Source organism: Mus caroli, unplaced genomic scaffold, assembly GCF_978045245.1.
Source record: "Mus caroli unplaced genomic scaffold, Mus_caroli_1 scaffold_17, whole genome shotgun sequence".
Taxonomy (NCBI): domain Eukaryota; kingdom Metazoa; phylum Chordata; class Mammalia; order Rodentia; family Muridae; genus Mus; species Mus caroli.
The window spans coordinates 55,801,748-55,817,548 of NW_028227272.1; the positions used below are offsets into that span (position 1 = coordinate 55,801,748).

At 36.8% G+C, this 15,801-nt stretch overlaps 1 protein-coding gene across 1 annotated transcript; it reads right to left on the bottom strand.

The window, feature by feature from the left end:
* Positions 1–7,640: 7,640 nt before the first annotated feature.
* LOC110288976 (olfactory receptor 5K3-like) lies at positions 7,641–8,567 on the bottom strand. The gene has a single exon (XM_021155195.1). The coding sequence runs from the start codon at positions 8,565–8,567 to the stop codon at positions 7,641–7,643; it is 927 nt and encodes a 308-aa protein (XP_021010854.1).
* Between the last annotated feature and the right edge of the window lie 7,234 nt (positions 8,568–15,801).

Here is a 15,801-nt window from a genome sequence, read left to right on the forward strand (position 1 = left end):
ATTTTTCCCCCAGATATCTATTTCTCTCTCTCTCTCTCTCTCTCTCTCTCTCTCTCTCTCTCTCTCTCTCTCTCTCTCTCTCTCTCTCTCATGAGGAACATTTTAGTAGCAACACTGCTCAGTAAAAGTTTAATTCAGATTTTCAGGCCATAATTATCTAATTTGCTGTATTAGGATTTATCAAAACTGTGTAGCAAAATTCACCTGAATTTGCTGTACAATTTTTACTTCTTTGTTTTGTAAATGTATCTGAAAATTTTCTAATGAAATCCCAAACAATGGGGATTAGTTATTACATGCTTCTATGAAAGGAATTATACAAGGCAGTGAGAAAATAAGAGTTAATTCTACCCTAGATCCTTTGCCTGGGTTCAGTGCCCTTGTTCCTGAATCCTAATTACAATCTTGAGAGAACTCTGCTTTGTATGCATGGTCATTGCTTTAGGAAGAGTTTATAAGGAAAGATGCAAAGTCAACAGCTTAAGCAATAGGTATTTCTTCTCTATATCTTCCTTGTTCCTCAAAAAGTTATATGATTTTTTTCAGCACATAAGCTAATAAAGCTAACTTTCCAGTAAACATGTTTTTAATAGTTGGATGGAGAAATATAAATTCTAGGAAAATTTAGGAAACTATTTTTATCTTTGCATTAAAGGTCCATTTCATGTGATTCATGTTGCAGTAGAATATATTGACTAGTTATACTAATTTGATGGTCAAAATGGGTTTGTCTTTCCATAATGAAAGCAACCAGAGGTAGTCAGCAGAAATTTCATTGTTGTAATAACTAATTGCAATTCCTATAGTTAAGTAAAGCAAAAATAAGGTTTAAGGTGTATGTCTGTGTTATTACAGAATAGTTGTAATCTTTCCTATACAAACATATCTTGCCAGAAAATCTTTGCCTCATTATGCTTTCAGATGCAATTCACTTATGAGAAGAGCTCTGAATATTATGGAGGAGTTAAAATCTAAGACGATAAAAATTATAGAATTTCAGAAAAATTAATTTGTTTTTCGTATAAAAATATTCCTCAGTAAAAATATTGATACCTCTTTTCCTTGAGCTTACCAAGTTTTTAGTGAAGGAGTTGCTTCATGATGGTGATTTCAGAGTTTATGACTATATAAGTATCTTGTTGGAGTTCAGAGAGTGAAAAGTAAAGATGATCTAACATCAGCCTTAGATATGTCCACCACACAGTACAGTTATAATGTCTCAAGAAATCCTAAAGGAATTTCCCTGTACTGCAGACCATTCTCTTGAGAGATTAACCCTTAAACCCTTAACAGTATCTTGTGAGTCTATGGTGTTAAAGCAAATTAGGTCAAGTTTGTTTGAAGAAATCTTTCATACTTGTAACTAACTGAATTGATTTTTATAGTTCATTTCATAATTGTGTGCATAAAATTTTAAGTAGTGTATATAATATGAGTGTGCTTCACTGGAAAAAAATGGTCACTTTTTCTTCCTAGAATGTATCAATTACAAATATCTTCTTGTTTAGGAGTGGGACTTTCTGTCAATTTCCCCTTCTCAGTCAAGGGATTTTTTTTCTGATTTGTCCTATGTAGGTCATGTGTGTGCAGCCATACTTGTGGGGAGTTCCCTTGTGCATCAATCCTATCATATTCTCAATGATATCAAGACTCACATGTAAGATGATCCTCAAGCAATGTGTAGGGAATATTTTCTTGATTAGGTAAATCAAGGTGTGGGTGTGTGGCACCAAACTCTGGGATGTTTACTCTACTTATTTATTTAATTATTATTTACATGGATATTGTTTTACATACTAATCATATGAATGAAGTCTTCCGTGAAAACCATCATTTTCTGGTTGTTAGAAGAAAAGAGTTACAATGGGTTGGAAAAGCAAGAAGCAAATCAAAGCCCTGAGACTAGAGCTTTGTATTAATGCCCTCCAAAGATGATGTGATGTTTCTACAACTCAGGATTTTGACTATAGGGAGAAATATCATGTATTTAGTGTGCTAATAAAAAGATGCAGCAAGCCCACTGTCCCCCCCCATTCAATATAGTACTTGAAGTCTTAGCCAGAGCAATTAGACAACAAAAGGAGATCAAAGGGATACAACTTGGAAAGAAGTCAAAATACCACTATTTGCAGATGATATGATAGTATGCTTAAGTGACCCCAAAAATTCTACCTGAGAATTAGCTGGTAAAACCTTAACTCAAATAAATAATTGGCCTTCCTCTACACAAAGGAAATAAAGGTTGAGACAGAAATTAGGGAAATAACTCCCTTCACAATTGTCACAAATAATATAAAATATCTTGGTGTGACTGTAACTAAGGAAGTCAAAGGTCTGTATTATAAGCACTTCAAGTCTCTGAAAAAAGAAAGCAAGGAAGATCTTAGAAGATAGATCTCCCATGCTCATGGATTGGCAGGATTACTATAGTAAATATGGTCATCTTGCTGAAAGCAATCTATAGATTCAATTCAATCCCTATCAAAAAATTCCAACTCAATTCTTCATAGATTTATAAAGAGCAATTTGAAAATTCACCTGGAACAAACAAACAAACAAACAAAAAACTAAAACAAGGATAGTGAAAACAATTCTCAACAATTAAAGAACTTGTAGAAACACCATCCCTGACCTCAAGCTGTACTACAGAGCAATCATGATAAAAACTTCATGGTATTGGTACAATGACTGGCAGGTAGATCAGTGGAATAGAATTGAAGACCCAGAAACGAACCCACATACCTATGGTCACTTGATCTTTGACAAAGGAGCTAAAACCATCCAGTGGGAAAAAAGACAGCATTTTCTACAAATGGTGCTGGCTCAACCGGCAGTTAGCATGTAGAAAAATGCAAATTGATTCATTCTTATCTCCTTGTACAAGCTCAAGTCCAAGTGGATCAGGGACCCCCCACATAAAACCAGATACACTGAAAGTTATAGAGAAGAAAGTGGGGAAGAACCTTGAACATATGGACAAAGGGAAAAAATTCCTGAACAGAACAGCAATGGCTAGTGCTGTAAGATAAAGATGGGACCTCATAAAATTGCAAAGCTTCTTTAAGGCAAAAGATACTGTCAATAAGACAAAAAGCCAACATCCAGTTTTGTTGAGTATAGCCTTTGGTAGAAGGATCTGATGGTGTTTTGGATGTCTTCAGGATCTGTTGTTATGTCTCCTTTTTCATTTCTGATTTTGTTAATTAGGATGCTTTCCCTGTGCCCTCTAGTGAGTCTGGCTAAGGGTTTATCTATCTTGTTGATTTTCTCAAAGAACCAGCTCCTTGATTGGTTGATTCTTTGAATAGTTCTTCTTGTTTCCACTTGGTTGATTTCGCCCCTGAGTTTGATTATTTCCTGCCGTCTACTCCTCTTGGGTGAATTTGCTTCCTTTTGTTCTAGTGCTTTTAGGTATGCTGTCAAGCTGCTAATGTGTGCTCTCTCTAGTTTCCTTTTGGAGGCACTCAGAGCTATGAGTTTTCCTCTTAGAAATGCTTTCATTGCGTCCCATAAGTTTGGGTATGTTGTGGCTTCATTTTCATTGAACTCTAAAAAGTCCTTAATTTCTTTCTTTATTCCTTCCTTGACCAAGTTATCATTGAGAAGAGTGTTGTTCAGTTTCCACGTGAAGGTTGGCTTTCTATTATTTATTTTGTTATTGAAGATCAGCCTTAGTCCATGGTGATCTGATAGGATGCATGGGACAATTTCAATATTTTTGTAACTGTTGAGGCCTGTTTTGTGACCAATTATGTGGTCAATTTTGGAGAAGGTACCATGAGGTGCTGAGAAGAAGGTATATCCTTTTGTTTTAGGATAGAATGTTCTGTAGATATCTGCCAGATTCATTTGATTCATAATTTCTCTTAGTTTCTCTGTGTCCCTGTTTAGTTTCTGTTTCCATGATCTGTCCATTGGTGAAAGTGGTGGTGTTGAAGTCTCCCACTATTATTGTATGAGGTGCAATGTGTGCTTTGAGATTTACTAAAGTTTCTTTAATGAATGTGGCTGCCTTTGTATTTGGAGCATAGATATTCAGGATTGATAGTTCCTCTTGGAGGATTTTACCTTTGATGAGTATGAAGTGTCCCTCCCTGTCTTTTTTAATGACTTTGGGTTGGAAGTCAATCTTATCAGATATTAGAGTGGCTACTCCAGCTTGTTTCTTCATACCATTTGCTTGGAAAATTGTTTTCCAGCCTTTCATTCTGAGGTAGTGTCTATCTTTTTCTCTGAGATGAGTTTCCTGTAAGCAGCAAAATGTTGGGTCTTGTTTGTGTAGCCAGTTTGTTAGTCTATGTCTTTTTATCGGGGAGTTGAGATCCTTCTACCAAAGGCTATACTCAACAAAACTGGAGAACCTGGATGAAATGGAGAAGTTCCTAGACAGATACCAGGTACCAAAGTTGAATCAAGATCAGGTTAATGATCTAAACAGCCCTATATCCCCCAAAGAAATAGAAGCAGTCATTAATAGTCTCCCAACTAAAAAAAGCCCAGGACCAGATGGGTTTAGTGCAGAGTTCTATCACACCTTCAAAGAAGCTCTAATCCCAGTTCTTCACAAACTATTCCACAAAATAGAAACAGAAGGTACTCTACCCAACTCATTCTATGAAGCCACAATTACTCTGATACCTAAACCACAAAAAGACCCAACAAAGATAGAAAACTTCAGACCAATATCCCTTATGAATATTGATGCAAAAATCCTCAATAAAGTTCTTGCTAACCGAATCCAAGAACACATCAAAACAATCATCCATCCTGACCAAGTAGGTTTCATCCCAGGGATGCAGGGATGGTTCAATATACGGAAATCCATCAACGTAATCCAGTATATAAACAAACTCAAAGATAAAAACCACATGGCCATCTCCTTAGATGCGGAAAAAGCATTTGACAAGATCCAACACCCATTCATGATAAAAGTCTTGGAAAGATCAGGAATTCAAGGCCCATACCTAAACATGATAAAAGCAATCTACAGCAAACCAGTAGCCAACATCAAAGTAAATGGTGAGAAGCTTGAAGCAATCCCTCTAAAATCAGGGACTAGACAAGGCTGTCCACTTTCTCCATACTTATCCCCTTTCATTGACTGTTCTCAACTTCCATTCCCATTTCTCAGTATATGAATTCTTGAAAACGTTTTTCTCATTCCAATTAGTTGCCATTAGATCAATTGTCAGATCAATATCCTGAGAGATACAACTATCGTGCCCTGCTTCTAGCAGGACTCCATATTTGATAATTTTAATTTAGTTTTGATTCAGAGGATCCAGTACTACCCTGTGTCCCAAACCTCTCTCCCATGGTCTGACAGTTGATTAGCTTTATCCCAGTGCTTGCTCACCACCACCACTGGCACACTCATTTTTATAAACATAGACTCTATTTTAACTTCTGTTTCATTGCCAGCCTGTTTTATTCATCTTTAAGTTACAGTTTAGTTATGATATTATTTAATACTAATTAGTAGAGGCTGAAATATAAATGTAGAAAAGGACAGTATTGATACAGATACCAGGATCATTGGACTTGCTGGGATTAGCTTGGATAATCTATCCAATATTTCCAACTATGAGTTTTTTATTTAAGAAAAAAAAAACTCTAAAAAGTAACCAACTACTTGCTATGTGCCATTAAAATCTCACATAGTGCCTAGCAGATAAGATGTTTACAATAAGTTATCTTTGATTTATTTGCAAACTTGCTTGAAGACTTAATATGGTTTAAACGCACTAATTTCCTTCCTTAAGAATTACTTGCACACCACTCTGGAAATCAGTCTGGCGGTTCCTCAGAAAATTGGACATAGTACTACCGGAGGATCCAGCAATACCTCTCCTGGGCATATATCCAGAAGATGTCCCAACCGGTAAAAAGGACACATGCTCCACTATGTTCATAGCAGCCCTATTTATAATAGCCAGAAGCTGGAAAGAACCCAGATGTCCCTCAACAGAGGAATGGATACAGAAATTATGGTACATTTACACAATGGAGTACTACTCAGCTATTAAAAAGAATGAATTTATGAAATTCCTAACCAAATGGATGGACCTGGAGGGCATCATCTTGAGTGAAGTAACACAATCACAAAAGAACTCACACAATATGTATTCACTGATAAGTGGATATTAGCCCAAAACTTAGGATACCCAAGATATAAGATACAATTTGCTAAACGCATGAAACTCAAGAAGAATGAAGACCAAAGTGTGGACACTGTGCACCTTCTTAGAATTGGGAACAAAACACCCAGGGAAGGAGTTACAGAGACAAAGTTCATATCTGTGAGGAAAGGATGGACCATTTAGAGACTGCCGTATCCAGGGATCCATCCCATAATCAGCTTCTAAACGCTGACACCATTGCATACACTAGCAAGATTTTGCTGAAAGGACCCAAATATAGCTGTCTCTTGTGAGATGATGCCGGGGCCTAGCAAATACAGGAGTGGATGTTCACAGTCAGCTATTGGATGTATCACAGGGCTCCCAATGGAGAAGCTAGAGAAAGTACCCAAGGAGCTAAAGGGATCTGCAACCCTATTGTTGGAACAACATGATGTACTAACCAGAACCCTGGAGCTCTTGTCTCTAGCTGCATATGTATCGAAAGATGGCCTAGTCGGCCATCAATGGAAAGAGAGGCCCATTGGACTTGCAAACTTTATATGCCCCAATATAGGGGAATGCCAGGGCCAAAAGAATGGGAATGGGTGGGTAGGGAAGTGGGGGGCGCTATGGGGGACTTTTGGGATAGTATTGGAAATGTAATTGAGGAAAATATGTAATAAAAATATTAAAAAAAAGAATTACTTGCACATAACATATCTGTCTTAGATTTATGCTATGAACATACCAGCAGTTAGTGACAGTTTTTCGTTACCTAATTCACACAAACTAAAGAATGAGTATGCATAACAGAAAAGCTTTGTTAATGAATATATTTAGTAGATGGAATGATGTATTGCTGACTAAATAATTACCTGAAATATAATGTCTTTAGGAATTTCACCAGAAAGAGCTTCATTTTAAACTGCATGTTAACAAGCCCTTAGAATACAAATAGTCACCTTCATAGGATGAGATCATATGTGCCAAATGTGAAATCTTCCTAATATGAGAACATATACTGAGTGTGAATGAATGTTCATATTTATAGTATCTTAAAGAGCTAAGGTATCATGAAACAAATATTACTTTCAAAGGGTATGTTTGTTGCCCAACAATGGTATGATTGAAATAAAGGAATTATATTTGGGAAATTGAAATCTTCCTGAGATTGGTGCTGGTTACATGTTGGAAACGAGAAATTTGACACTATTGAGGTGAATATTATTTTATATATACACTAAATTTTCTCCTTCAATTTTTTTGGATATGTCAAAAACTGTCATGTTCACGAATAGTCTTAGCAGTTCAAATTGGTTCCAGTTCCTCAAATGTAAGAAGTATGTCATACAACCATATTTCTATTCAAAATAATTTGATTGAAGTAGCTTAATAGTTAACAGTTTTTTTCTTTTATCATTTTCAACTTTCTTCGTACAGGTAGTTTTAGAGAATTATAATATCTAGTGGAAATAAATTGTCCAAGGGAGAAGATCCTTGTTTTACAACATTATAAAATCATCCTTTGTTTATGGTTCTTTTAATCACATTAATTACTTCCTTATTTCTCAGACTATAAATAAAGGGGTTTAATAAAGGAATTACCAGAGTATAAAAAATAGCAACAGGCATGGCTTCATCTCCTCCATTGATAGAACCTGGTCGAATATATGTGTAGAGAAGAGACCCATAGAATATTGACACAGACAGAAAGTGGGATGCACAAGTAGATAAAGCTTTGTTTCTTCCCTCTCTGGACTTCATTGTGAATATAGTAAAAAGGATGCAGAAATAAGAAATCAGGACTATAATAATGAAAAAGTTTTGAACTGAACCAGCAAAGATGATTATCAACAGTTCATTGATATAAGGGTCAACACACGAGAGTCTGTATAGGGGAAGGACATCACAAAAGAAGTGCTTGATTATATGAGACCTGCAGAAAGTTAACCTGAACAAGAACCCTATTTGAATCATGGAATGTATGTTTCCTGCTATGTAGGCTCCTGTGGTCATTTGAAGGCAGAACTTCTTGGACATCATGCTGTGGTACTGCAGAGGGTTGCATATGGCCACATAGCGGTCATAGGCCATCGCTGCCAGAAGAAAGCAGTCTGCAGTTTCAGCAAGACAGAGAAAATAGAACTGTACCATACATTCACAGAGAGAAATCCTTCTGTCCACAGAAAAGAAGTTCTCTAGCATCTTGGGAGTGATGGCACAGGAGCAGCAGGAGACCATCAGAGCCAGGTTGCCCAGAAAGATGTACATGGGTGTGTGGAGACGAGGCTCCATGTAGATCACAGCCACCAGCCCAAGATTCCCCACCATGGTGACCAGATAGATGGCAGAGAACAGCAGGAACAGAAGTGTCTTCAAGTCTGGGTGATCTGAGAATCCTATGAGGATGAACTCTGTTGCCAAGGAGTAGTTGTCTTCAGTCATCTTCAGCTACTCTGTTCACAAGGGATCAGGATATCAGATGGAAACTGTGATCAGACCATTTACTCATTTAATAAATAATAATAAAAATGATAATGATAATTTTTGTGTAGTAGAATAATTTATTCTGTAAACACCACCCACTGCCTCTGTAATGTTTTCTGTACTTTGGGATTCTTTTTATCCCTATAGAGTCAACATCGTTGAAATTTCCAGGATCTTTTAAATAATCTTGGGGTGTACTTAAAGTGTAAAGGGAATATTGTTTTACATGCATATAAAGATATCATATAGCTTTAATGTACCCAAATTTATTTTATTGGCCTGAAATAATTCTGAGTGTTAATTTATTTTTGGTTTCTTAATATACACTTCAATTATCATGCAATATGAAGATGACATTTTTTTATTATTTATTTATTTATTTATTTATTTATTTTTATTTTTTTGGTTTTTTGAGATAGGGTTTCTCTGTGTAGCCTTGGCTGTCCTGGAACTCACTCTGTAGACCAGGCTGGCCTCGAACTCAGAAATCTGCCTGCCTCTGCCTCCCGTGTGCTGGGATTAAAGGCGTGCACCACCATGCCCGGCTGAAGATGACATTTTTATTTGTTGTTTTAGAGGAGAAAAATTTTAGAAAAGGATCATTGAATGATGAGATATAGCTCAATTGTTAGAATGAGTACTTTTTCTACATGAAACTGTAGATTCCATCACCAGAGCTTCAGAAGGAAGGAAGACATGTTGGTATATGCTTAACTATACAGCACTCATAAGGTACAGTCATAGAGATCAGAAAATCAAGATCCCCGTCTGCCTCTGAATGACTGGAGTCTAGCGTGGAATGCATGAGACTTTGTCTCAGAAGTAAGTAATTAAAGAGGAATTAGTAAAAAATTCATGTTAAATTAATATATAACAGAGATGGTGAAAGATCACAAAAAATTAAGGGTTGTATAGGAAATCATCTTCAATTAAATTACCTTCGAATGAAGAATGAAATGTTCCTAGGTAATCATCTTCTTTCCTTTAAATAACAATCATGCTTCTGACTTTATTCTCATTGAGATTTTCCCCCAGATATCTCTCTCTCTCTCTCTCTCTCTCTCTCTCTCTCTCTCTCTCTCTCTCTCTCTTTCTCTCTCTCTCTCTCTCTCATGAGGAACATTTTAGTAGCAACACTACTCAGTAAAAGTTTAATTCAGATTTTCAGGCCATTCTTATCTAATTTGCTGTATTAGGATTTATCAAAACTGTGTAGCAAAATTCATCTGAATTTGCTGCACAATTTTTACTGTTTTGTTTTGTAAATGTATTTGAAAATTTTCTAATCAAACCCCAAACAATGTGGATTAGTTTTTACATGCTTCTATGAAAGGAAATACACAAGTCAGTGAGAAAATAAGAATTAATTCTACCCTAGATCCTTTGACTGGGTTCAGTGCCCTTGTTCCTGAATCCTAATTACAATCTTGAGAGAACTCTGGTTTGTATGCATGATCATTGCTTTAGGAAGGTTCTATAAGGAAAGATGCAAAGTCAACAGCTTAAGAAATAGGAATTTCTTCACTATATCTTCCTTGTTCTTCAAAAAGTTATATGATTTTTTCAGCACATAAGCTAATAAAGCCAACTTACCAGTAAACATCAGTTTTTAATAGTTGGATGGAGAAATATAAATTCTAGGAAAATTTAGGAAACTATTTTTATCTTTGCATTAAAGGTCCATTTCATGTGATTCATGTTGCAGTAGAATATATTGTCTAGTTATACTAATTTGATGGTCAAAATGGGTTTGTCTTTTCATAATCAAAGCAATCAGAGGTAGTCAGCAGAAATTTCATTGTTGTAATAACTAAATGCAATTCCTATATTAAGTAAAGCAAAAATAAGGTAGTGTGCTAATAAAAAGATGCAGCAAGTGCACTCTTTCCCTCTCTATTCAATATAGTATTTGAAGTCCTAGCCAGAGCATTTTGACAACAAAAGGAGATCAAAGGGATACAACTTGAAAAAGGTCAAAATATCATTACTTGCAGATGATATGATAGTATACTTAAGTGACCCCAAAAATTCTACCTGAGAATTAGCTGGTAAAACCTTAACTCAAATAAACCATTGGCCTTCCTCTACACAAAGGATAAACAGGCTGAGACAGAAATTAGAGAATCAACACCCTTCACAATAGTCACAAATAATATAAAATACCTTGGTGTGACTGTAACTAAGGAAGTCAAAGGTCTGTATGATAAGCACTTCAAGTCTCTGAAAAAAAGAAAGCAAAGAAGATCTTAGAAGATAGAAAGATCTCCCATGCTCATGGATTGGCAGGATTACTATAGTAAAAATGGCCATCTTGCTGAAAGCAATCTCTTGATTCAATTCAATCCCTATCAAAATTCCAACTCACTTCTTCATAGATTTAGAAAGAGCAATTTGAAAATTCACTTGGAACCACAACAAACAACAACAACAACAACAATAAACAAGGATAGCAAAAACTATTCTCAACACTTAAAGAACTTCTTGTAGAAACACCATCCCTGACCTCAAGCTGTACTACAGAGCAATCATGATAAAATCTTTATGGTATTGGTCCAATAACTGGCAGGTATATCAGTGGAATAGAATTGAAGACCCAGAAAAGAACCCACATACCTATGATCACTTGATCTTTGACAATGGAGCTAAAACCATCCATTGCAAAAATTATAACATTTTCTAGAAATGGTGCTGGCTCAACTGGCAGTTAGCATGTAGAAGAATGCAAATCTATCCATTCTTATCTCCTTGTATAATGCTCTCGACCAAGTGGATCAAGGACACCTACATAAAACCAGATACACTGAACATTATACAGAAGAAAGTGGGGCACAGGGAAAAAATTCCTGAACAGAACAGCAATGGCTAGTGGTGTAAGATAAAGATGGGACCTCATAAAATTGCAAAGCTTCTTTAAGGCAAAAGATACTGTCAATAAGACAAAAAGGCAACATCCTTAATCATCAGTGAAATGCAAATCAAAATGACCCTGAGATTCTACCTCACAACAGTCAGAATGGCTAAGATAAAACATTCAGGGGACAGCAGATCCTGGCAAGGATGTAGAGAAAGTGGAAAACTCTTCCACTGCTGATGGGATTGCCAGCTGGTACAAACACTCTGGAATTCAGCCTGGCAGTTCCTCAGAAAATTGGAAAGAGTTGTACCTGAAGACCCAGCTATAGCACTCTTGGCATATACTCAAAAGGTGCTCCAACATGTAATAAGGACACATGCTCCACTATGTTCATAGCAGCCTTATTTATAATATCCAGATTCTGGGAATAACCCAGATGTCCTTCAGAATTCCCACCTTTCCATTTTGTTAAGCAATGGGCCTATGGCTTTCTTTACTGACAGATCATGAACCACCAGGGGAATAGTACCAGCATCACTGAGGATCTAAGCTGGAGTTCCCCACCCCTTAGTCCAGGTTTCTCAGTCAGTGGACCTAACTCCATTCCCAACTTTTTGCCACCCAGCAGTGACTGGATGCCCAGGAATTTGGGAGCCCCCTTCATCCCAGGCTCCTCATCAATGGCCCATGGACACCTGACCCTTCATTCTCAATTCCTGTGAGCAGTTTCCAGTGGAGAGTGGATGCCTAGGAGTCAGGGAATTCTATGTCAGCCTCCCACATCTTAGGTTTTGTTTCCAATGGCATAGAGTAAATGCAATCTAAAATTTCTTAGTTTCAGCTGCCCAAGTAGTATTCCCACACCCCAGTGGCAAGGTAGAATTTAGAACCACAGCAATTAATGAATAAGTATTAATTTCAAAAAGTTGAGTTCATCAAAACTACCTACCCACCTTGGGGTGGAGGGTTACAAGCTATGAAATGGAAATGTTTGGCTTTGAATTGAAGTAGTTAGAATATTTTGCAAAACTTAACTACATATATGTTTCAAAATCAAAGTTCCATTTGTGTTCATAGATTTGTAGAAAAGAAAGTTCATGTGCTCATGAATATCTGGACCTTTAGAAAGATATTAAGCAAAGCAGTGATGCAGAAGTAATTTCTTCTCATTAGGGAATCATAAAGTCTCCTCTTATGCCATACCCACTCCAGTGAAGACTGTGTGACAGGCCCAAAAGCTTGGACACAGTCCCAAGGCAAAAAATTTCACAGAAACTTAGTCTCCTGGAACTTTGGAATCTTGTAGCAGGAATGCAACAAACCTGTCTCCGTGTTAGTCATTGAATGTATCTGTGTGATTTCTTTCAGTATTGTTTTATTATAAGTGCCTCCAAGCAATGATTTGTCAAATACCTCAGCAAAATTGAACTTTACTTCCTGGCCTTTACCAATGTTCTAGGCAGTCCTTGAGCTGACCCTGGGCTTGGAATTCAGTAAGAATGTTATCTATTCAATAATATTCAGAATTACCTCTAGTATTGTAAGAAAGATAGTGAAAGAAATCAGGCATTCCTATCTATTACATAGAGTTAGAAATGCCATGGCTAGCTTAGCAAAGTAAGTTTAGAATTCTTAATGTAGTTATGTATTGCAGACATCATTACTTAATAGAAGAAACTTCTCCACACAATCACTTAGACTAACAGCTGAGTCACTCCCATATACAAGAATTTATAATGGTTTAGGAAGAAGATCAGATTGGGTTGTGTTTTAAGGAGGAACTAGATTATTGCTTTATTAATGAGAAGGTTAGCCAGAGCAGAACTCCCTAATTAGAACTATGGCTTGGGCCTGAGAGCTCTTGCACAGGAGTGTAAAGATCTCACACCTGGCTTCTAAGAATATAGCTGACCTTAGATAGAACTGACTTTGTCTCTGTTATTATATTGCCTTGTTCCTGCCAGTCTTTATGTATGCATTCCTCTGTTTTGTGCATAGAGTCAGTAAGCATCCGGTAACCTCAATGTACCTTGGCTGATATGTCACCTAACTTCTTTATTTTCTTTGGTATTATAAGTCTGATGCTCGCTTTGAGAAATTACATTCAGATACAGCTCTCTTTCTGTGCCAGTGTCTATTTGTCACCCTACTGACTCCTTGCCGACCTGAATACTGGGACCCTGATTCCCTGCTGGTTGAAGGTCTCACTGAGTCCAATCTGCGCACTCTTGGAAAGTAATATCCTTGACACTAGTAAACATTCAAAAGCTAAAATTGAAAATCCAAGTACACAACATATGCTGAAAAAAAAAATCCCACCAAAACCAATAATCCCCCAGCAACAGAAAGGAGAAATCCTCAGAAAGAGGAAAGGAGAGTTTCTAAGAGGAGGCCCAACAAGCAGGGAAGACAACATGCCTCACAAAGGAAGAAGCATCCGCAGGGCTGGACTGTGACCCGTGCTGTAATCCTGAGTGATGTTCATCATTTCATTGTAGGACTCTTCAGATCTTACATCTATACATTGTGAATTATAAATCTAAAAACAATGTGAGATGAACCTCCAAAAAAGGAAATGTTCAGAAGGAAATTATCAAATCATACAGTTACTAATAGACCTCTCATTTGTCCAGGGAGAACATGAAAATCTTACAATTTCACAGGGAGAGGAAAAAGACATGAGGTGTTTAGGAGGAAAATTCAACGGCATTTTTGACACTTCCTGATAACTGGTGAACTAATCCAAGTGACACTAGTTACCTGCTAAACCTAATCTTGAAATCCTGTGCTTTGGGATCTGGCATGCAAGACAATATGCCATTCCTTAACTGTGTCCTGGTGGTATAGAAAAACACTCATAAGTTTAGAGTATAGTGTAGGTATAGAATAGAAGAGAGGAAGAAGTAGACCATGATGCAGAAAATGTGGACATTATTATAGCCGGAAGATTTCTGTCACTATTAAGAGTTATAAACCATGTCGATAATATTTACTGTTGATGTATAGTGAGTAAAATGACAGTTTACTCTATGCTGTTCCAACCTCAACCCTGTAATGCTATTATGTTCAGTGAAAGATACTTGATTAAGGTATGCCAATTTCTTATAAAATTTGTGAGACCACAAGATTTTCTTAAAAACTTTTTATTCAATCTTTGTGATTTTCACATCATACACCTAAATCACTCATCTTCCTGTCCCTTCATACCTGCCCTTTGTCCTTGCTACCTCCCTCTTGAAAAGGAAAAAAAAAAGACCCAAACCAAAACCCAAACAAAACTATTGCTATGGGAGCTTCCATGTGTTACATATAACAGCTTTATTTGCATTGCTCATTGTAATGAGTCATTGGTCTGGTTTGAGACTTCTGGCTTTTTCCTGTTCTTGTTCAATAGTGTCTGTGATTGGTGACTGTTTATTGGATGGATCTCAGGTGGGGCAATCTCTGGATGGACTTTCATTCAGTCTCTGCTCCACATTTTGTCTCTGTATTTACTCTGTGAGTATTTTCTTATCCCTTCTAAAAAGGATTGAAGCATCCACACATTGGTCTTCCTTCTTCTTGAGCTTCATTTGCTCTGTGAATTGTATCTTAAGTATTCTGAGCTTTTGTGCTATTATCTACTTATCAGTGAGTGCATACCATGTGTATTTTTTGTGACTGAGTTACCTCACTCAGGATGATATTTTCTAGTTCAGGCTTTGTCTTACTAAAGAGGACAAATATTTTTCTTTCGGACTTAGTTTAGTTCGTTTAGCAATAAAAAAAAAAAACTTTTATACAATAAAGATTGTAGCTTACTTTTCATCCAGAATGAATGAGTTCTTTCTGCACTGGCATTTGGGCTTTTCCTCTTTTAATTATACTAAATGTGAACAAATTGAGTGAGTTTCATCAAAAGTTAGATTATTAGCTTCTGCAAGGCTAAAGACACCATTAATAAGACAAAGAAACCACCAACAGATTGGGAAAGGATCTTCACCTATCCTAAATCAGATAAGGGACTAATATCCAATATATATAAGGAACTCAAGGAGGTGGACTCCAGAAAGTCAAATAACCTCATTAAAAATGGGGCTCAGAACTGAACAAAGAATTCTCACCTGAGGAATACCGAATGGCAGAGAAGCACCTGAAAAAGTGTTCAATATCCTTAATCATCAGGGAAATGCAAATCAAAACAACCCTGAGATTCCACCTCACACCAGTCAGAATGGCTAAGATCAAAAATTCAGGTGACAGCAGATGCTGGCGAGGATGTGGAGAAAGGGGAACACTCCTCCATTGTTGGTGGGATTGCAAGCTTGTACAACCACTCTGGAAATCAGTCTGGCGGTT

Coding starts and splice junctions, on each gene's coding strand:
- LOC110288976 (XM_021155195.1), bottom strand. CDS start 8,567: ATGACTGAAGACAACTACTCCTTGGCAACAGAGTTCATCCTCATAGGA.